General features: G+C 45.9%; 2 protein-coding genes across 3 annotated transcripts in view; one reads left to right on the forward strand and one right to left on the reverse strand.

Moving 5' to 3' along the window:
• Window positions 1-9,098, forward strand: part of MME (membrane metalloendopeptidase) — a 31,145-nt gene extending 22,047 nt beyond the window's left edge. Inside the window, exons 18-23 of the mRNA XM_039557173.1 lie at window positions 1,455-1,574; window positions 1,822-1,955; window positions 2,501-2,566; window positions 4,651-4,746; window positions 5,136-5,212; window positions 7,711-9,098. Of these exons, the coding sequence (XP_039413107.1) occupies window positions 1,455-1,574; window positions 1,822-1,955; window positions 2,501-2,566; window positions 4,651-4,746; window positions 5,136-5,212; window positions 7,711-7,810 (593 nt within the window). The 3' untranslated portion in view covers window positions 7,811-9,098. The remainder of the gene's footprint in view (window positions 1-1,454; window positions 1,575-1,821; window positions 1,956-2,500; window positions 2,567-4,650; window positions 4,747-5,135; window positions 5,213-7,710) is intronic.
• A 1,321-nt stretch (window positions 9,099-10,419) lies between these two features.
• STRIT1 (small transmembrane regulator of ion transport 1) lies at window positions 10,420-14,754 on the reverse strand. 2 transcript variants are annotated; one of them, XR_005602578.1, is made up of 4 exons: window positions 14,618-14,754; window positions 12,396-12,528; window positions 12,237-12,309; window positions 10,420-11,249 (listed from the first exon to the last, which is right to left on the reverse strand). XR_005602578.1 is itself a non-coding variant. In XM_039556595.1 (3 exons), the coding sequence occupies exons 1-2, from the start codon at window positions 14,628-14,630 to the stop codon at window positions 12,434-12,436; spliced, it is 108 nt and encodes a 35-aa protein (XP_039412529.1). In that variant the 5' UTR covers window positions 14,631-14,753; the 3' UTR covers window positions 10,420-12,309; window positions 12,396-12,433. The 2 variants fall into 2 exon arrangements, 1 of the variants encoding a protein (XP_039412529.1); XM_039556595.1 differs by having other exon boundaries at window positions 10,420-12,309; window positions 14,618-14,753.
• Window positions 14,755-21,867: the final 7,113 nt, after the last annotated feature.

A 21,867-nucleotide genomic window follows, 5' to 3' on the forward strand; every position in this document is an offset into this window, starting at 1 on the left:
CATGATGTGGAAGACTGAAACTGGTGACTGGCAGTTAATGTGAGTCATAAATTCTTACCTCATCCTTTAACTATGGCATGCACAGGATAATTAAAGCAGTCTGATCTTTAGAGTGATGTCTGAATTAGCTTAGAACTAGACTTTAAAAAAAAACCCTCTAAAGAGCAGTTCTGTGCATGATGTGTAGGGAACTTGGAGCTGTTACTACGTTTAAGTGTGGTCTGACCTGCACTGCTCCATCAGCAGCTCAGACTGTAAGGAAGCCACTCAGCTTCCAAAATCCAGCTGAGCTGCTGCTGCCCAGGCAGCCCCACTGTGTGTTGTTCCCTCAGGTAGCAGGTGGCTCTGAGGCTGCACAGCCCCGAGTCCCCATCCCGCTGGCAGCGCTTCCACAGCCAACAGCTCCAGAGATAGCTCCTCTGCTGGGGCCCGGCACACACCGTGGCACTTACACTGCTGTTCCTATCGGTGCTTTCTGGTAACAGCATGGAACATTGGGATATTTCATTCCATAGCAAACTAGCACTATACTGGGATTGCTGTGACAGCAGCTTGCACAGGCAGCGGAACTGGGTTATTTCTAACCTGTTTATTATTTTCTAGTTCTTGCATGGTTCTTTCTCCTCCTGAAAGAAAGCCGTAGAACCAAACTGGATTTATACTGAAATTCAAGAACTATCATTCTTCTTTCTTTTGCTGTGTGAGAACTGTCACCCAATTCCTCCTGTCTGTTCAATTGCTGTAGAGTTACATCCACCTCCTTCCCAGGGAGAATTAATACTTTATATTACGGTGGCAGCAGGGGGAAAGGAAAAGGCCTTCACGAGATACTAAAGTGGAACTGAATATTTTATAGTGTTTTATTACTCTTAATTTATAAAAGATCATAACTGCAACATGGTTTCTTTTTAACTGAATTGTTTCTTAGAAGCCTAGAAAAATGAGTAGAGTAGTGGGTAAAAAGAACTGCTTTGTCCCAGTTCTTTTATTGCCAGCTTGGCCTATTTTTATTGATTCTAGTGGGAGTTACTTGTATTTTCAGGGGAAGAATAAATTCCTGTCTCTCAGATTGATTTGTGATGGAATGATCAAATAATTTATTCTTCTTGGGGGACACCCTCCCACTTCTCACAATGTTGTGAGGTTTGTTTAATGATGAGACAGAAGTCTGTGAATGCTGAGTGATGTAAATTGGAACAAACTGCTTTTTTCGCAGAGCAACATAGTAACAAAGCAAATGCTGGTCATGGTTTTGGAAGTGTCTGAAGAGGGGAGTGATCCTGCTGCTCTGTTCCTTCTGCCCTGCAGCAGTCCCATGTGTCAGTCACTTCGTGCTGCTGGGAGATCAGGGGGAACAGCGTGATTTTGGTTGAAGCCCATAGAAGTGGTCTGGCCCCACTGCACATGCAGGATAACGAGGCAGGGTATTAACTGTGCTGTGGCTTTTTTTTCAGTCTTCCCTGCGGGCATTTTGCAGCCCCCTTTCTTCAGTGCATCCCAGCCCAAATCTCTGAATTATGGTGGCATAGGAATGGTCATCGGGCACGAGATCACACACGGCTTTGACGACAATGGTGAGGCACTGAGCTTCCAGTGACAAAGCACTCAATGCACAGGGTGTTTTACATGCTTTAGTGCTCAATCCTTCCAGGGAGCACATAAAAGGGAGATGAACTTCTGTATGTAAGATCAAGTCTGGATTTCTGAGGCATTACAGTATTGCTCTCCCAAAAGCACAATCCAAAGCCTTACTTGCTCCCTCCTCACTGCACCAAACCCTGTTTTCCTGTATAAATAATTCTGTTTAACGTACTGTTACAGGCAGGAATTTTAATGAGAATGGAGACCTTGTGGACTGGTGGACTGAAGAATCAGCACGGAATTTCAAGGAGCTGTCCCAGTGCATGGTGTACCAGTATGGGAACTTCTCGTGGGACCTGGCGGGTGGACAGAACGTAGGTCCTGTTTCTGTGGCTCCCCATGCTGGTTTGATGAGACAGCACTGCTTGCAGTGCTACATGAAAGGAACAAGAAGTTATTTCTCTCAATTCTACTGGCTGTTTTTTTACAGCCTGACAATGTATTCCGTCGCACAGGATAGGGAAAAGATAGAACTCCCAGCCCTGAGGTTTTCCCAAAACCTGTGTTGAAGTGTTGGGACTCAGAGAGAGGCCAGTGAAAATAGAGAAGAAAATTTTACCATATTTTTCTGCCCTTTTATTCACACGTTAAATTTAAAGGATGATTCTAGATTTTGCAGCTTTGACTATCATAAATCAGTATGTTGGGCTAAAGGTTAAGAATATATTTTTTAAAAAATAAAATTAGAGATTTCCCATTACCGAAGCTTCATCATCTTCAGTGATATTTGACTGACTTAGGAATCTTCAGATTTTAAGGTAATTCTTGCCTTTAGAAAGTGGAAAATGCACAAAGCTTGGTGTAGGTCCCGGATGAGCTCTTTTTTCAGAAACCAATACTTTTCCTTTCTATTTTACAGCTGAGTGGAATCAACACACTAGGAGAAAACATTGCTGATAATGGGGGTGTGAGACAAGCATACAAGGTAAGAAGTATCCATTTTTCTGTTTTAGCTGAAGCTGTCAGAGATTAAGAAAATCAGTTTCAGAGCCTTGGAAGAAGAAACATGTTTCTGTGTTAGGGACAGGACTAGACCAACTGTGCCATCAAGACATGGATTAAAGCTCTTGGCCAGCTGAAGTATTTCTCTCATCCTGTTAATCATGTCAGGCTACATATTACCTGTTCCTAGGGAACTCTTCTTAAACTAACATTTTTTTTTTTTTCCTTTGTGAATGAGGAATGTGTGGAATGGAAACATTCACTGGCTCACACTTGGACCATGACCTAACTGAAGTGCTGACACCAGCAGCTGTCTGCTGCTGGCTGTCTTTTTCACCAGCTTTTTTATGGCAGGAAGGAGGAGCAGAATGACTTTCTTCTGACCCATAAACATAAACAAAAACTTTGCTGTTCATCTTGTAAAGGTGTCTTGCGTCCTCTGTGCTGGTATCCCAAGACGTCAGAGACACTGGACTCCCTGCACTATGCCTTCCATGGGAGCTGGATGCTTTTTGGCTTTCCTTTCTTTCTCTTCCTGAAACAGCTGCTGGACTCCGTAGATTGGCCACCGTTGAGACTGACAGTCAGAGAGACACAGGTTCTTTTTGTGAACATGGTCTGGAAGAGAGTAGCGAGTCAGCTTCTCTATCAGCTCTTCTTGTTATTGACAAATCTGATGGCTGCAAGCCTCAACAACACAATCCTCCTTCTCCTTCCCTGAACACATTGTTCTGTGGCAAAATACTCAACACTTGACAATGGACTGCTGGCACTGCTCAACAAAGAGCCCCTGGGATGCATGGGCCAACTCACGCTTCTCCAAGTTCTCACTGGAAATGGATATGTTTGAGGGCAAAGACAATTGTTAATGAGAGTTTAAAGAATGATTTGGAAGCCTAAAAGAGGCATCAGGCTTATTAGATTAGACTGATCTTCAGTTACTGGAACATTTGTGCAAAGTACAAAGCCATGAAAGGGGACATGCTTTCTGAAAGGAATGGGAGTAGCCAAAAAAATTAGGTCAGAAATATTAAAAATTATTATGACATCATATAAATAGTAAAAAAGGTCCAAAAGGAATCTTGAGAGGTCAATATTCCACCCCTCTCTCCATGCAGGTAGAATCAACCCCTTCTGTATCCTTCCAACCTCCCACAGGAGCATTCCCACTGCCTCCTCGTGGCACTCCCAGTGCCACCATGGCTCTGCTTCCAACAGTGCAAACACAACAATCTGCTCCTTTCTCTCCTGTGACCTTTCACATATTTGAAGACTTACATGCTTCAAGGCCCAGACTTGTCTCCTTTAGACTAAACAAACCCAATTCTTTCGATCTTTCCTCATAGGTCATGTTTGCTAGACCTCTGCTCATTCTTGCTGCTTTCTTCTGGACTCTCTCCAGTTGGTTCACGTCTTTCTTGAAGGGCAGTGCCCAAAACTGGACGGAGTGCTCCAGCTGAGGCCTGGCCAGTGCCAAGTGGAGTAGCAGGATTACTTCATGTATTTCATATAAGCCACTCCTGTTTACACATCCCAGTACAACACTTGCCTGTTTTGCAGTGCTGTGGCACTGTTGGCTCTCGTGCAGCTGTTATCCACTGAAACTTCCAGAGCCTTTTCCATGGACCTGCTATCTGCTTATTCCTCAGCTGCGCTTGGGCAGTACCTTGGCACTGACTTCAGGCAGAGCATTTCTCCAGCATCTGATGATACTGATGATGATACACTAACAACACATCGTTTGACACGTCTCCATAAGAAACATGAAAGCAGCTGTTCTTACTATGGCAAGGTTTTAAAGTCTTCTGCAATTCACTTAAAAAAAAACAGACCCCCAAAAACCCACAGTGGAAAAAATCTCTTTTTCATAATGCAGCATTAGATAATTGACAGCACAGTACTAAGAAATGGCCCTGTGGTCTTCTGCTTCAAGGTGGCATATGTGGGATGGATGGCCAGGGAGACAACGATTAATTATGTCAAAGAATCCATGTTCCTCCTTGTCATCATTTCATTTTGACTGTCTGGGCTCAAAGTGATAATATTTCTATTCACTTCATTCTACAGGCTTATGAAAACTTTGTGAGAAAACATGGAAAAGAAAAACTTCTTCCTGGTCTCGACATGAACCACAAACAGCTGTTTTTTCTGAACTTCGCACAGGTATCCTTCTTGTCTGAGGGCTTTGAAAACCACTTGACATTACAGTTTAACAGCAAGTCAGAACAGGCTGACTCCCATGGGCCAACTAAGAGCTGGCAGAGCTGAGCAGTGTTCACTGCAAAGCAGTGAAAATAAAGTCTTGTTAGGTGATTTTTATCTTCCATAAAGAAATTAATTCAGCACTCATAAGCCTGGTAGGGTTTCTTGTGCCCAAGTGCCTTTGTCTGAGGTCAGTGACATACTTTTTTTAACAAAATACACCTTTTCTTCTCTATGTTGTAATGTGGAATTTATTCTCATGAACTTTAGGTGTTTCGTAGTTAAATGACAGCAGATCTCTTCCTGTACAATCTTAGGGCTAATGATGCTTTCCTTCGTTACCTGTGCAGGTCTGGTGTGGAACATACAGACCAGAATACGCAGTGAACTCCATCAAGACAGACGTGCACAGCCCAGGCAAATTCAGGTCAGAACAGCCAACAATGCTCAGTGCAGTCCCAAAGTGTAACACCTCTGTAACACGGCTGTTTGTGGTGGAACTGAAAGGACGCTGCCCAAGGGCTGGGCTGCCCTTCCCAGGGGAGGTTTAACATACACACATTGAAAGGCAGAGCACACTGGAGCTGTTTAAGAGGAGACAGATGGGCTGGGCTGTCCCTGTCCCTTCCAGCCCAGCACTGCCCTGTGCTGCACCAACAGGCAAAGCCCTTCCCAGGAAGCTCCACAGGCAGAGTAAGGATGTGGGACAGTTGTCTCATCCTTGAGAAGATCCAACTTAATTCAACAGGACACACACACCATCACCTGGCTGTCACTGTGCAACTGTTACAGCAGAGTCCCAGTGCCTGTGTCTGGAATCCAGGCCTCATTCACAAGTCCCCTGGCTCCCACAGTTGCTCCTGGTAAGGTTCTTTTACACCAACAGCACAGATGGAGTTTTGTCCTCCACTGAAGTTGCAGGTAAAATCAGTGAGAGATCACTGACCCTCACTCTTAACAAACCCATGTGCTGTGGTACAACAGCAGGTGTGTATTTTGTGTCTGGTGTGCTCAGCCAGCCTTCCCAAGATTAGCTGGGCTCAATTCAGTAGAGCCATGCAGGAAATGTGCCTGCTCGGAGTGGAAGGCCTTGGGCCAGACTTTTCTTTTTATCTGAAGTCAGCGCAGCCTATTCATCAGCAGTGTAACAATGTGCTCTAATAAACCTGTTTGGTCCAATGCCACGAGATCAGTGGTAGTGCAGCCATCACAGCATCTGCTGGCTCTGGAAGGCTGAGTCATCTCCCAGCTCCATGTCCACAATAGCCAAGTTCTCTGCTGATACAATCCACTACAATTATTTCAATATCTTTCTTTCAACAGCCTTTCACCAAATCTTGTTTATCCCACACACTCAAATATTTAGTGAAAGCAGCGACTGTTCCTTGCCTGGTTTCATTGCGGGTGGGTTGTATTATCTGGGATCTCTCCCAGAGGCAGTTTGTGCACCAGATCCTACAATCATTCCTGTCTGGTCTCAGTGCTAATGAGGCTCCAGAGGCTCTTCAGAGCCTTGGTACATCTGATTTGGATGAGGCACAAGGCCTTTGAAGTACACTAGTTCAGCATCTCAGTGTAACAAGCTGTGTTTGTGTGTATCCTGGATAGATTACGTTGTGTTGTGCTGTCTGTACCTCGGTCGGACAGGCTATAAACTTTATATGCAATGATGCAAGTGTTCATGAGAAACCAGACAACATTCTTAGAATGAGAATTCTTAGAGTTCTCATTTACAGGATGAGGCCCCCTAAGAGCTCTAAAATAGAAAGCATGTCATGAGACATACTCACAAAATTAACACCTAATAACATACTGTACAAGGGTCACAAAGGCTCCCAACGTGCCTTTTTCAATTATTATTTGGGGAGTGGGATGAGCCTTTTCAACACCTGCTGCACTGACACTCCTTACAAGTAGGACAGGCAGCTCCTTAAAAAAATTGTTAATTGCAGAGCATCCCATTTTAGCAGTTCTAGTTCAATGGAACAGTGAAGTACAGCTAGATCACCAAAATGCATGACTTTTTTGATAACCCTTTTTCTGTGCCATCTCCTGTTCCACTGCTGGCTCCCAAGACCAGGGAGTCACTTTTGGCCTTGTACAACAATTGAAGTGTTGCAGGTGTCACTGCTGAACTTCACCTCAGCTTCTGTGGGCATATCCTGGTTCTAATGATCAGCATAATTCTCAGAATAACCATGAATTACTCAAAGAAAGAGTTCTTTAAAGAACTGGGCCACAGTCAATGTCCCTCAGTATCTGTATTTGACACTGGAGGCTGTTTCCCTGCATAGGTATGTTCCTGAAGGAACAAGTGACTCTTAGCAGATCTACTCACACATGTTCACAATTACACATATAAAATCAGCCTTAGCTGGAATGGCCTCATACTCACTTCCCATGTTCAGTTCAAAGCCATTGTTTGTATGAATCTTTTTGCCAGGAAACTCATTCACTGGAAAATCTGTGCAGAACGCCCAGAGGAGCAGCATGATCTCAGTTAAAACTTGGTTGGTGTAAAAATGTAAATGAACATTCACTGACAAGTTACCACCACAGCCCGTGACCTCAGGGTCTTGTTTTCCCTTCACCAAGAAACTTGTCAGCAAAACGTAGCTGAAAAAATCCTTAGTGACAACTATTGACAAGCAAGAAATCTGTTCTAGGTGAAAGAACTGGCTTGTGAGAGCCAGCCATGAGGAGAAGACAGGTCTTGTATTTTTCGGGTTGCAATAGGGGCAAGACAAACTGAAGAAGAAAACACAGCCAGCCCTTGAGGTGAAACGAAGCAACAGTCTGAGCTCAGCAACAGGGTGTTCCCCACACTACTGTGAGGTGACAAAAAACAAGTTTCAAAATACGGGTCATGTTGTATGTTTCAAACCAAGGCGAGCAGCAATGACAGCATGTTGCTTTGTTTTAAAGGGTCCTGGGGTCACTGCAGAACTCCCCAGAGTTTTCAGAAGCCTTTTCATGCACCACGAGAGACAACATGGATCCTGCTAAGAAGTGCCGCGTTTGGTGATGGACTGCAAACCTCACATCTCAAGGACTTTTCCAGGAAAAGAGACCTTTCCAATTGATTTTGGAAAGGGGAGAAGGGAAGAAAACTGAGGGGAATATGCTAGAGAGATGACTGTAATTTTTGGTAAACATGCAAACCCCAAATCATCACCCATCACAGCACTGAAGAAGGACTAAGGCAGCGCTGAGCTGCTTCTCCTCCCCGGAAACTTGTAGGACTCAACTCACCTGGCAGTGCTCAGCAACACTTCACCTGTAGTTTTAATCCTGCCCCCACAGCCAGTGGCTTTTTGGATTCATTTTAAAATGGCAAAGCATAACACATGATCTCCCCCCGGTTGGTGAATGCAGATTTCTGATCGGGGGAGGAAGGAAATACTCAGTAACACACATTTTAGCCATCATGACATGATAGAGAGATGATGGTTTATCTCCCAGTGTCAGACTTTGTACCCTGTGCTGTTACGGGAAATCTGTTCTACCAAATGTTTTCATTTTTACTTGAAACCATTTATACAAGAGGAGTCCAAAGACATGCTGTACTTAAGTAACTTCTCACTAATTACTCCAGCGTGTATTACCTGAAGTCCCTATTTACAACAGTTTATTTACAGCTTTCCAGCCCAACTGAAATTGTAGGTAATTTATTAATTTCTGTACCTATAATCTGTAAGATTGTGATCAAAGACCCTTTCACAATTTTCTAAGCTTTTTCTTGCTTTCTCTAAAGTTGCTCTTTTTTAAAGTTTCTAGTAATGTATAAATCATAGTTTTTATATTTAAATCTTGAGCTACACTTTTGACTTGAAGTATTGTAACATATTTTATCAGTGGCTGCATAGAACTGGGAAATTGGGGTAAAGCATGGTATCAGGCAATAAGATAAAGCCTACAAAACTGAGTTCTCCAATGGAGGGCACCAACATTGGAGTTTTCAGGCTGACTCTGTCAGTGCTTAGGCTCTGATCCTGCACATAACTTGTACATGTTCTGATTAATGTCAGTCCTCTCATCAGGAAAGCTGCACAGCTGATTGCACGAGTCTGAAGGAGCTTTAGGTAAGAAGGTAAAAGGCTTTAAATCTGCAATGATAGGTATTAAACATCCTCATGCAGATTTCAAAGGAACTTACTGCTTTGTTTATCAAAGCAAAGACATTCCCAAACCAAGTACCAGATACCTCAGATGACTGCTACAATAGGTCTATTTAAAAACCTATGTCCTTTTAGCTTTCTGAGTTTGTCATCTGATCAAAACATTTTGATAATAAACTGAAATTATGAGCCAAATGCAGTGTGTGTTCTTCATAGGAATTATAAAAATACAAACCAAAAATTCTCTGCAAATGAATGTCTGCACTTGCCCCTGAGCCCCGCAGCTCAGGAAACACAGACCACAACAAAAAAATCCTTCACACAACTCCCAGGATTGGCTTTGCGCAGGAATGAGCCTCTCTCAGAGAGGGGAAACCCAGAGCTCCTCTGTTTTCACACAGAAACCAACACTTCCCCCAGCTTTGCACAGAACAAGGACAAAAAAAGCCCGCAGCGCTCTGAGGATGCTGGAACGGGGCTGGAGACTGAGGGCGAGCAGCGCCAGGCGGACCCTGCGCAGGTGAGGGAGCGCCCTCCCCTGGGCTGTGCCCTGCGGCCCGCCCGCCAGCGCCGCCCGGGGCTCCTACCTGAGCCGTGCCCGCCGCGGGCCCGGGCGATCCGGGGCTCCAGGTGCCGTGCCGTGCCGTGCCGGGCCGTGCCGTGCCGTGCCGGGCCGTGCCGTGCCGTGCCGTCCCGGGCCGGGCCGGGCCGGGGCCGGGGCTCGCACCGGGGCAGCCGCGCTGGAGCGGGGCCGGGGCGGCTCTGAGGGGCTCCTGAGGGCCCCGGGCAGGTGAGGGAGCGCCCCCCGCGGCAGCGGCGCACGCACGGCCGGGGGTGAGGGGCGCTGGGGGCTGGCGGCCGGAGCCGCTCGGCCTCTGCCCCGGGCCGGGGCCGTCTGTGCGGCAGGAGAGGCACGGCCGGAGCCGCTCGGCCTCTGCCCCGGGCCGGGGCCGTCTGTGCGGCAGGAGAGGCACGGCCGGAGCCGCTCGGCCTCTGCCCCGGGCCGGGGCCGTCTGTGCGGCAGGAGAGGCACGGCCGGTGCGCAACGCGCCCTGCAGCCTCTGTCCTTGGCGTGGGACTGGGAATGTCCCACAATAAACCCTGGTTCACAGGCAGGTGTTATCCGCACGGCTCCACTCTGCACCATGGACAGGAATGCAGTCATGCTCTGTGTCCACCAACACCCTTAGATGGGATTACAAGCATTGAAAGAATATAAACATGAGCGTGGAAAAGTTTCCAGGATGCCACAGGCAGCATCCCAGGACAGGGGGACAGAGACTCCTCCCCACTCAATTTACTCCAAGAGCTGTTCAGGGAAAACAGGGAAAGCCAGGCAGAGGCCGTGGGGCAAGCCTGGCATTATACTGTAACAATATTGTAGTGGCCTGACATGGTGACAAAAACTGAAGCTATCACCTCACTTTAATAGTGTAGCACCAGCATTTTGCAAGAAATCTAAATGTGCATGGTTTTTTTCCCCTCAATCACCAGCATCTCTGTGAGAGAAAAGAACCCAGCTCTGAAACACTCGTTTTATTTTTCAGGAATGAAAAGCCCCAAACCTTTTGCTGCCCCTTTTACCCCTGCATGTAAGGGGAGCTTCACAGCTGCACCACAAGCAGACACCCGAGTGGGTTGTCTGAAGGTGGTTACAAAAGGTCACTCTGCAGAGTGCTCAGTGATCTTCCAACAGCGTGGGGGATGCATATTTTCTTGGAATAATCCTCTCTTTATTACCCCATAAAACTGGCAGAAACTTCTCCTTTGTATACAGCAAGTCAGCTCAATGACATTGAAGCCAGCCTAGAAAGTTATTTTGGCTTCCTCTGCCAAATCAGATCTCAAAAGTCAGGTAAAGCTAAACCAGATTGTAGTGTTTATGTTTTAGCTCTGTAACATTTTAATTGGAAACATTCGATTTCCAGCATTGTTAGGCACCCAAAGACCTGTTTGGGCCAGCGGGATCTTTCAGAACTATTTCCCTCTGTGCCTGGTAAATGAACTGAGTTGTAAAAACATGGACATGGTCACTGTGGAGTCACTGCTGGCCCTGTGTCAGTCACAGCTGGATCAGTCTGGGTGGGCTCAGTCTTAGACACCGAGGAGTTGGTCATGAGGGGAGACCCTGAGGTGGAGCTCAGGGTGGGCTCCGAGCTCAGCCAGCCCCTCGCAGGGAGGGGGGTGTTCCCACCTGCGGGGACTCCCTGATGTGCTGCTCAGGTGCTCGGGGACACTGCAGCTGTGCAGGGATCGGCAATCTCCAGGACTTAGCCCCTCTCTTTCAAGGCATCAGATGAGACTGGATCCTCCCTCTGCCCTCAGTTCATTCACAGGTGAAGAAACCTGGTGTTAAGACAATTCCCAAACAGAATGTCACACTTCAGTGCTCCTGCTGACTGCTGGAGTGGCCCAGGAATGTTCATGGCTGCACTATGGTCAAATCTATTTGTGTTTCCATTCCTAAAGCTCAACAGACAGTGCCCACAGATGGAGACAGGATGTCGGACTGATGTGCCTTCCTCACATTCTCAAAATTATACAAATTGTGTGAGCAGGAGTCAAAAAAAATAGCTTCCTTCTCTATTTAACCCCATCAGGGATCATTAAGATTTTTTCACATTCCCTTAAGCATACATCTTGCTGGGATCTTCCAGACATGCCTCTCTCAATCAATTCTCTGCTTTAACTGGGGGTTGAATTATTAATGATTTCATCTTCTGAGAACGGCAGTTCTTCAGTATAAAAATCTTCATGCTCAAAAACCCAAAGCTGTCTGTGAAAATGCAGCAATCTGATGCTCAGCTGTGATTTAAATGGCAAAGTCACTGGAAGTTCACAAGGCTTATTACTGACTGGGGGAATATAATTATCTCCAATTACAATTAAAGAAAGCAAACCCCCCAGTACAAGACACTCAGGGCCCTCAGTGAGCCTGAGATTGCAGACACACTCAGCTGTACAACCCTCCCAGCCCCGAATAAGCCTGAGGTTTTCTTTTCGAAGGACATACATGTTTCTGTTTCATAACAATAGATTCCAAGAGATTTTCCCCATAATAAGGCTAAAAATACTTGCCCAGGCCCCATGAGAAATTAACCCTTGCCTGTTTCTAGCAAGCTTGTAGTTCCTTAGCTGATAGCAGCTATTTTAAAAGTTTGCTGTTCAGCAAGCAGGCAGGTATCTGACCTACCACAAGATTCCAAAAACCACCCCCTCAACTGCAAATAATCTGAGAACAGGGAAATTGGTTTGGTGATTCTTCCTAATGCTGTGGATAAAAAGTGTGCACGGCCTTTACATTATTGATATTAAAAATAACTCATTTTATACTTCTTTTAGTCGTTAGAAATCTCAAATAAACTTCCGTGTTCTTCTAATCAACATCATTGTCGGTTCTTCTGACCTGTAAGACACAGAAAATTCCATTTTAAAGGGTGGCAGTGCCAAGCTGGGCAGGGGAGGCTGCTGTGTGCCACTGCCCTCACTTACTGCAGGGCTGCTGTGTGACTCTGCCATCCCTTCCTGCATCAGGAGAAGACAATGTAGACCATGAGGGCACAGCCCACGATCCAGCCGAGCGCCAGCAGCACGGGGACCACCAGGCGGGACAGCGGGGCCTGGGCTGGCACAGAAAAGAGGGTCACGTTACATTGACAGGGAACTTGCTAAATGAATCCCACCCAACCCAGGACTGTCACAGAGCAAAGGGACACCCGGCAGCTCAGGCCACACAGGCTGTTTCCAGCACGGAGTCACCGTGTCCTGGGGCCTTCCAGTGAGAATCCAAAGCCCAGAGGGGACAGGGAGGAGATGAGCACAGGGCTGCCCTTCAGCTCCACAGGAGAACATCCTCACTGGACTTACTGACAGCAGAGCCTGGACCCGAGCCCTGACACCTGCAGCACCTGCCAGGAGCTTCCCTGGGCTGGTGACAGTAAACCAAAAATAGTAATTATTTAACATCGCAGCCAGTCCAGATCTGTGTGCCTGGGGCTGCAGTGAGGAGAGGCTGGATGGGCTCCCACATCCCAAAGGGAGGCTGGCAGCGGCTGCACACCAGGGATTCACAGCTCATCTCTCTGCCCACCATAGCCCTCTCCTATCCTGCCTCCACGGTGTTAGGGGGTAGCTCAGGTTGAGGTAATTACCCACTGCAAAGGTGTTCCCTCCTTTCCAGAAGGAAAATATCACAATGCAATGGGGATGTCCCAGGGTGGCTGAGCCACCACCCCTGTTCAGGCTGCTCAGTGGAGCCCAGCGCAGGCCATGGTTCTCTATGGAGCACATGGGAAGCAGGACTGGCTTTACATAAATAAATCTCCATGCAACATCAGAATTTTAGAGACCCTTCTATCAGTTTCCAGCAAACAGCAGACTCTTGCCAGAAAGCAGAATAACAACCTTTGAGATCCTATTACATACCAATATATTACAGCCTCTTACAGCACATCTTTACACAGTTAATGGTTTTTGAAGGGATTAATAAATTATGTAAAACAATTCACAACACCTTGCACAGTTTAGATCAAGCAGGCAGACTTGGAGGGAAGCTTAATAATTTAAGGATTGCCACATTGTTCTTCTAAAGCTCAGCAAACCTGTCTCACCATGACACTGCACAGTGTGTCTGCCAGAGGGGGAGAGAGAGCACAGAGAGAGATCTGCATGTGCTGCCATGAAAACATTAAAAACATTAACAACCACACAGCAAACAAATCCTGCCCTGAAACTGGGTGTCCTCTTGCCCCAGGGGAGTCCCTCATGTGTTTCATTTAGAGACAGCTACTGCTTTGACACTGTGTACAGTGAAGCTGCTGGGGATCATTTCCCTGAACTTGCCATTTCTCCAAAGGTCTAATCACAAACACAGGGCTGGGCTCTGCTGGGCTGCACGGAGGGGCTTGTCAGAGCTCTGCTGATGCTGCTGAGGCTACTGACTATGGGGGCTTGTAATGGGAGCTCCAGTTTAAACCAGTATCAGGGTAATTTCTGGGGCTATCAATGAAAACTCAGATAAATAAACAGTGTTCAGCATCCTGTTGTACCTTAGCAAAACTCACTCTCCCTAGACACCAGAGTCAATGGTGAAAAAAACCAGGAGATAAGTCCTTAAAAACTTTGAACGTAGCTAAGAAGACATATTAAAAAGTTCCCTTTACAAGTGTTACCTGAGTAACTGTGCACACAGCACACACCACAGCTACAGCTGTAAATTTAAGTGAAATAAATAAAAAATGACAACAGATATAAAATGCATTTTTATGAACTGCCTTTTCTCCTTAGAGAGAGTGAAGTGTGCTTACAATGGAAAGGTCATTATTAAAATTTCATTTTGCTCTGACACTTGAGCTTTGTGGGGTTAAAATCTAAATTATTCTGTGTTTACATAGCACTACAGTTGGAGCTCAGCTACACACAATATAACCAAAATGCTGTCAAACATAACTCATTTCACACACTGTTCTATTGTATTAGCTAACTTGGAATGACAACTAGAGAAAATAAACAAAACTAGTAGGAGTCGAAAATACAGGAGGAACCCAAGCTGTTAATAGAATTAGCTTTTAAAGTGATTACACTTTCATACTGAAAAGTAAAATATATATCGTGTATCAGACAAGAATACAAGTAGCTGAGTATGTTCACACTGCATTGCTCAGCTCTATTAATTTCAGTATATTATCACATTAACGTCTAATTGTGCCTCTTACCTGGTTCTGCCATTCCCCCTCTGCTAGTTTAATGGCAGGTTAAGGTTTGCCTCTGCAGTTGCTCTGGGAGCCCTGGGATGCTTTAAATAGAGCAATATTTGGAATGTGCTGCAGCTGCCTGGCTCACTGGTGCCAGGGGTTGGCTATAAGCATTCAATTGTCTAAAAAGGCAGGAATTCAGGGGTTCAAGGTTACCTCTGCCTGTTCTTCCAACTGCACCTCTATTTCAGAGAAATCTGACTAAAGATGGGTCAGCTTATAAAAGAGGGAGGGAAACAAGGGTGAAAATTGCTTTATGGTCTCTTTATAGCCGTGGTAAGTTCAGACATTCCTCCTGACCACCCCTGTAATTCCAGTATCACAGGGATCTGGTGTGTTCTGAGTTCCCCAGTCTTCTCTCATCCCGCTCCAATGAAAAGCCCAGCCAAGCCCTGTTCAGGATCCCTGTGCAGGATTCCTGTAGTTGTTAATTCTCTGCTAAGCACCACCAGCTATCTCATACTTGCAGGAGAAGTAAAATCCAAAGGAAGGGCTGCTTTGCAGGGATCCCTCCACAGGGGCAGAGCAGGGGGGCAGGAACATGTCCAACATCACGGCTACAACACACCTGGGAGGGACAGCCCTTCCCCAGACACCACCTAAGGAAGGGGATTTCATTACTGCTTCTCCAAAATGGGAGCAATCTCAGGGCTATGGAACACTTTATTATGCCATGCACAGTTCAGCCTATCATAACATTTTGAGACACGAGAATAAACTCTGAGCTTTACTTTCTTTGTCTGGCTTTGCTATAAAGCAAATCCTTTTGGGATAAGATCCAATATGTTGTAAAAAGAAATATGACTCTGTGTAAAATATTTATTAAAAAAAAAAATCTCTGATACAGTAACTTTGTTGGCTGCACAGCTGCTCCTGTAAGAGTCCTATCTGTTTCGGTTCTGCTAATTATATATATCCATCTGATCTCATGGAAATAATTTCCACCAGGAATCATGTATTCCTGACAAGACCATCTGACCTTCATGGATTGGGATCCTTCCAGGCCCAGTTGCCACAAGCAAGGGCAGCGAGTCATTGTTGCTCACACCAGTTTGGGTAACTGCTCCCCAGTCAGTGCTGTCCTGCACATCCAAAGCTGGACTTAAAGGAGATAAAAGCTGTAACTGCAGCAAAGAATAGAGTAACAATATAGACATTATTTTAAACAACACATCTTCTGTTGGGAACTGAGGAATGAACTGCAGACATCAATTCTACAATAGAGCTCAGTCCAACAGCCAAAAAAGAGCAGAGGGACAGCTTCAAAATATAAAAACGAGGAGAGGACACAAGGCTTAAGAAAATACTCAGAATGATCCGTGGCAAAACGCATCTACTGCTTTGCTGATGAAGAACAACACACAAGAACAACAATTCCCTCATTTCTATTTGTGTTTCCAATTACGTGATCTTTTTTATATTTTCCCTCTGTGTTTGTGCTGGGACACTGAGATACTCAACATCCAGAGTTACACTCACACGGGCAGTTGGGCTCAGACAGATTGGTCTCAGGGCAACCTTTGGGGCAGCCTCTGGGACTTCATTCGCATTAACTGCTTAAAGCTGGGAATCACTTCAAATGCTTGAAATGTCTACAGTGCTTTAAGGGAATTGGGGCCAAAATTAGGGAGGAACAGAGTAAGGCAGCAGGGCTGCAAAGCTTTCTGTAAGAGAAGTGATTCTAAGGGGAAAAATCCTTTTAGTGCCTGGTGTTTGGGCAGGAACTGTCAGAACCTCACTGACCTCCCCCCACTTTGCAAGGCAAGTTGGCCATTTTTTATGTTAAAATATCCAATATGTTTAGAGCACATCCCAATCTTCATCACTGCACCAGTACCCAGAGATCAAATACTGGAATGTCACATTTCTGTCTTTGTTACTGTACTTGTAACCTCTGGGAATCTGCACCCACATGCAGGAGGCTGGCAAAGAAATGCTTTGTTTTACAAATTCTATATGATCCCTATAAATAACTGCAGCCTACACTGCTTTACAGGAGATTAGAAGGACAGACCAACTCATCTTCACAAAGGGAATGCTCCAAGTAATAAAGTCTTTATAGCTTTGTAATACTGGTATTAATTTTTAAATCACATTTCTTTCAATTGATCTTTTTCCTTAAAGAAAAAATCCTGATTTACTAGCGAATCAAAAGCCAAGTTTATATGCCTTGAATTATTTTATGACTTTACCATACTCTCTTGTGACCTGCAGACTAACATATGAGAATATCATATTATTGCATTCTCAAAATAGGCTTATGTGTGGAAAATTTGTCTAATGAAATGCATTTTATTAGTCACACCAATCTTAGCACTTGAAAGGTCCCTTACAAATTGCTAGACATTACTTCTACTCATATTTACATCATGAAAATAAAGGCTGATTTATTTGATAACTATGCAACCAAAGACCCGAAAAAATCCATATATTAAGCTACTAAATAATTAATTCCACATGCTGCTTCCTGGGGTTCCAGGTCTGCACATCATTTCTCCTGGCAGAGAGAAGCATCACTCAGCTGAATGCTGAGATTCCCGCAAAGAACAGCCACAAATACGACGGGGAAAAGCACCACGATGTAGAGCTCTCCATGAGCTGTGCCATTCCTGGATCAGTCCCCACTGGTGTCTCAGAATAGCATCGATAATGAGGTGGGCTTTGCCTTTGTACGGCTCCATCCCTGGCAGCTGAGGGACAGCAAATTCCTCTGGAGCCGGCGCAGGGCACGGCCCCATCTCCCTGACACCGCATTCCCGGCGGCAGCTCCCGGCACCGCTGGGGCCCCGCAGAGCCGGAGCTGGCTGCGAGGTGAGGAGCAGCACCACGAGCCCAGGGATGGCACAGCCCAGGGCAGGGCACAGCCCAGGGCACAGCCCGGCCATGGCAGCAGCTGGACACGGAGCCCAATGTCCGTAACCACAGACTGTCGGACCCAGAGCAGCTCTGCAGCCGTGTCCTTCCCCTGAGCTGAACTGGCACTGAGCCCCCCCAGGAACAGCTCAGCCTCCAAAGCTGCCCAGCTCAGGGTCAGCCACAGGACAGGTTTCAGATTCTTCATATAAAAACTTCACCCATTTCTTCCTGCCCTGTGATTATTATTCTGAAAGGGAACCCAGCCCATCGCACACCAGGGATTTATGATTTGAGAAATGGCAGCTTTCTGGAGGATGTGGGTTATGATTTATACATTACTGCAACCTGTTGCTGTGGCTTTTACTGTCTCCTTGGCATTTTCTTCAGAACTGAAAGGCATTTAATGTGTCACTTGGATTTGCACTGAATCCTAACTCCTTGACCAAGTTAGAACTCCAGGCTTACCATGCTGCATTTTCCATGTGATTTTTCTGCTGTGACAGAACAATGAAGTTAATAATTACTCCATTCTGTTTCTTTGGATGAGAAAAAATAACCTGCAGTGCACTCTGTGTGCAGCAAAGTTTAAGGAAAACTGCCTGGTGCAGGCACAGGGAGGTGTTTTTGGCCAGTCATCACCTCTTGCACTGCTCCATGGTGGTGGCACAAAGCTGGGAGGAGCCCCAGGGCACCCCCAGGACACACACAGCCCCCAGACTGCCCTGCAGCAGTTGCAGCCAACTGATCACCACCCCTCACCTGCCACTCGAGGCTCAGCAGGCAGGGAAAGGTTCCTCCAGAGGGGGCTGAGCAGGGGAGGCAGCAGAGCAGGAGGCAGGAGCACCCCAGCAAGGGCTTCACCAGCGTGCTCTGGCCGTACCTGGACACAGCAGGTGGGACACAGCGGTGGGAACAGCTGGAGACTGGATTACATTTTTGGCTGCTCCTTTGTTCTAACTTGTGAAAAACAAGAGACTGAACCGCTCAGCTGGGATGCATGTCCCAGTTGTTGGTCCAGCCCTACATTTCCTGGTTGAAGACAACTGACCAGAGTGAAGATGCTGTGTTCACAACCAACCACTGGCCTGTGTGATTTCAGCTCATGTGCTGGGCAAAGTCAGACACGGGATGAAAACATCTTTATTTGATCTTAGTGTGTCCTCTGAAAGAACACTGGCTTGTACCAGCAAGGAACACTGTGGCAAAACACAAACTGGCTGAAGAAAAAAGGGTATGTTCATTATCATAAATTGTGAAAGACCTTCTAAAATGTTGTGTTTGTCTAAGATCTAGCTAATTTATTTCTTGATCTGACCATTTCAGTTGACCATAAACACTGGATAAAATGGAGCAAGTTAATTTCAATGTCCTCTTTAGAGCAAAATGAAGGATTTCTTCAGAATCTTTTATTCTACAATTTTGTAGAATCTGGTAATGGTTAATGTTGGAAAAGACCTTTAAGATCACCAAGTCCAACCATCAGCCCAGCACCATCAAGGTGGTGCTACAGCTCAAGTGGGTACAAGCCAGCCCTGAAGTCACCTTCCCCAGCAGAGACACCTGCAGATATCCTGCTCTTACCTGGTCACTTGAGGACTCCCTGTTCTCAAAAACTTGGAAAAGCAAGGTTGGGACAAAATTCAAGAGCTGAAGCAAACTTCAGATAAATCCAAGCCATACCCCGGTGCAGGGACCCCCCAATGTGTCCCAGCAGTTCCTGTGAGTGACAGGGAGCTCCACACCCTCCGGACTCACGGCTGGGAATGCCAGCTGCACCCCTGGGATCCTGGTGCCAGACAGGCACTGTGACCTGGAGGGGCTGCCTCACTCCCACCCCTTTTGCAGACAACCAGCCAGGTCATCTTCTCCTGCCTTTTCCAGGTGATTCTGGCATCAGCTTCTCTGACTCCATACCTCTGTGGAGATGTTCCCTCCTTTTGCAGTCCATCTACCCGAGGGAGAAAATCAGAGGGATCCTTGTCCTTGCTTTTCCTATAGCTTATATATTCCTTTTTAAATGAACCCTCTGTGCTGGAAAAAATACACTTTTAAAATTACCATGGCAAATCACTTAATTCAAAAAAGCTTTGCAAGCCTTGAAGAGCCTTGAAGATATTACCAAGTTTTACCTGACCAGAAATAAAGTTCTCAAAAGCAATAAAAATGGACAATTTCATGCCCAAATTAAAAGAGAATCTTATTTATAAGAACAGAGCAGTTTTAGGAGGAAGATATGACTGAACCACTGAGTCCTTAGAGAAAAGGTGTGTGAAGAACAGCAGCTCCAAACTGGTGCTGCAGTTCCCTCTTGTGACAGCCAGAGCCAATTCCTGTTTGCAGAGAACCCGGAGGTTCTGCTGCCTCAGTCAGCAGAGCTACTGCAGCTCTATGCACACAAAAAGGTGTGGGCTGGGGATTTTAAACAAACTAAACCTGCTGGTATTGAAACATTCCTCAGGAAAGATGTATTCACTGTTTGGAGGCTTTGGAAAAGGAGTTTCCACACCCTGGGGTGCCTTTGCCCCTGTTCACATTAATCCACAACAGTTACAGAAAATGAAGCACCTGAACCCCCTTCCTCAGTCTGAGGTCCCTCTGGCACTGGCCAAGGATGCTCCAAGGTGACAGGCATGGGCACTCTGGCTGCTGTTCAGATCACCTGAGTGACCCAGAGCAATATTTACAGGCACAAACAGAGACTTTGCTGCTTGTTTGACATTAATTCTCATTTCTGTAGGTTCTTCACTGTATTTTGCCCCAAACTTAGCTCCCAGAATTGACTGGTTTTAGCTTTTGGAAACCAGTTCTTGGTTTGGGTTGGAAGGGATCTTAAAGCCCATCTTGTTCCACCCCCTGCCGTGGGTGGAGACCAGGGTGCTCCAAGCCCTGTCCAGCCCTTTAACACTCCAGGGAGTGTCACTGACTCCCAGATCACTGGCCCACAGGCCCAGGAGTGCACACAGGCTCCTGGCACACTCTGGTTAGCTCAGGCTGTACCCCCGGCATCACCCCGGGCACTTTGGCGCTCGGGGGCTTTGTCCCTGCCCGTCCTTTGTCCCTGCCCGGCTCAGATGGAATTGCTGGGGTCTCAGCAGGTCACACAGCTCCTCCAGCACCTGAGGAGTGGGAATCTCTCCTGGAACCTCTGCTGCTCCAGGCAGGGCTGACTGCCAGCAGATGGCAATCCCTGCCCGCAGTGCCGGGCAGCCAGGCCAGTGAATGTCTCAGGGTTTGGGGAAAAGTCTTCTGAACGATTAAAAAATGGATAATGAAGCATTTCTAGAATTAATTACATTACATAATGTTTACAATGGAGAAATATCATTTTGTCTTGGATTTCTGGATGTAAACCCCTTCTGTTGGGATACAGATCCTACAGACAGAAAATAGTGAGGCAGCTCTCCCTTTTCCCTCAGCCACCTCAACGATACCTCACAGCCACAGACTCCAGGAAATAATGTAGAATAATCACCACACTGATGAGAGAAGATCAGCACTGGGAAGGGAGCTCCTTCTGCAAGAGCCCTGCCCTGGAAAACGTTTCCATGATCCACATTTCTGTTACTCCACCTCTCAACCCCCTTCCCTTGTTTTTAGGGAGCAAAGAATAATGCCTGAACTCACCTGTCTTTCCTCAAAAATCAGCGTGTTTTGCAATGCACCTCAAATGACAAAGGAGGTCACAAGTGAAATTTCCCCAAATTGGTGTTATATTTTGAAGGCAAATGAGTTTATAAAATCCTCATTCAAAAGATAAAAGGCCAATAGTCCTTTTTCCAAGCCCTTCCCTCCACACAGAAATTCACCACTTTAATTACTCCACTTTTAAGTCTACAAAAAGGCAGAAATTCTTAGTTCAGTAAAAGGCTTTCCTCAGAGTCAGTTTATTCTTGGTTCATTTAAATTAATCTGAAATAATCTATCTTTAAACCTCATCAAGAGCATGTTATCTTTTGTAAGGGCTTAAGAGCTTTAAGATCATGCTGCCAGTAAAAGGACGGGCAAAAAAGCTTGAAGACTAGGGGAAAAAAGACAGTTTTGAAGATTTTTATAGGGGTATAATCTCCAAAAATAGTCTTTTGATAAGTTATTTTGAAGTCTGAATTTAAAGCAAAAATGGAAGAAAAGCACCCTCCTGGGGGTGTGATAATCTCTGCTGGATCATCTTATCAGCAGATAGCAAGAAATTCATGTTTGCTAAATGTGTGTCAGAATTTTTCAGGGATTTTTACCTGGGCATCAGCCTTTGCTACTTCAGCAGGTGAACTGCCATCGAGTTTTCTAGGCTTCAAAAATCACTAAAAATATTGAAGTCAAAATATTGCACATGTTACATGTTACCATCATCATCAACC

This window comes from Corvus cornix, chromosome 9 (genome assembly GCF_000738735.6).
Source record: "Corvus cornix cornix isolate S_Up_H32 chromosome 9, ASM73873v5, whole genome shotgun sequence".
Lineage (NCBI taxonomy): Eukaryota > Metazoa > Chordata > Aves > Passeriformes > Corvidae > Corvus > Corvus cornix.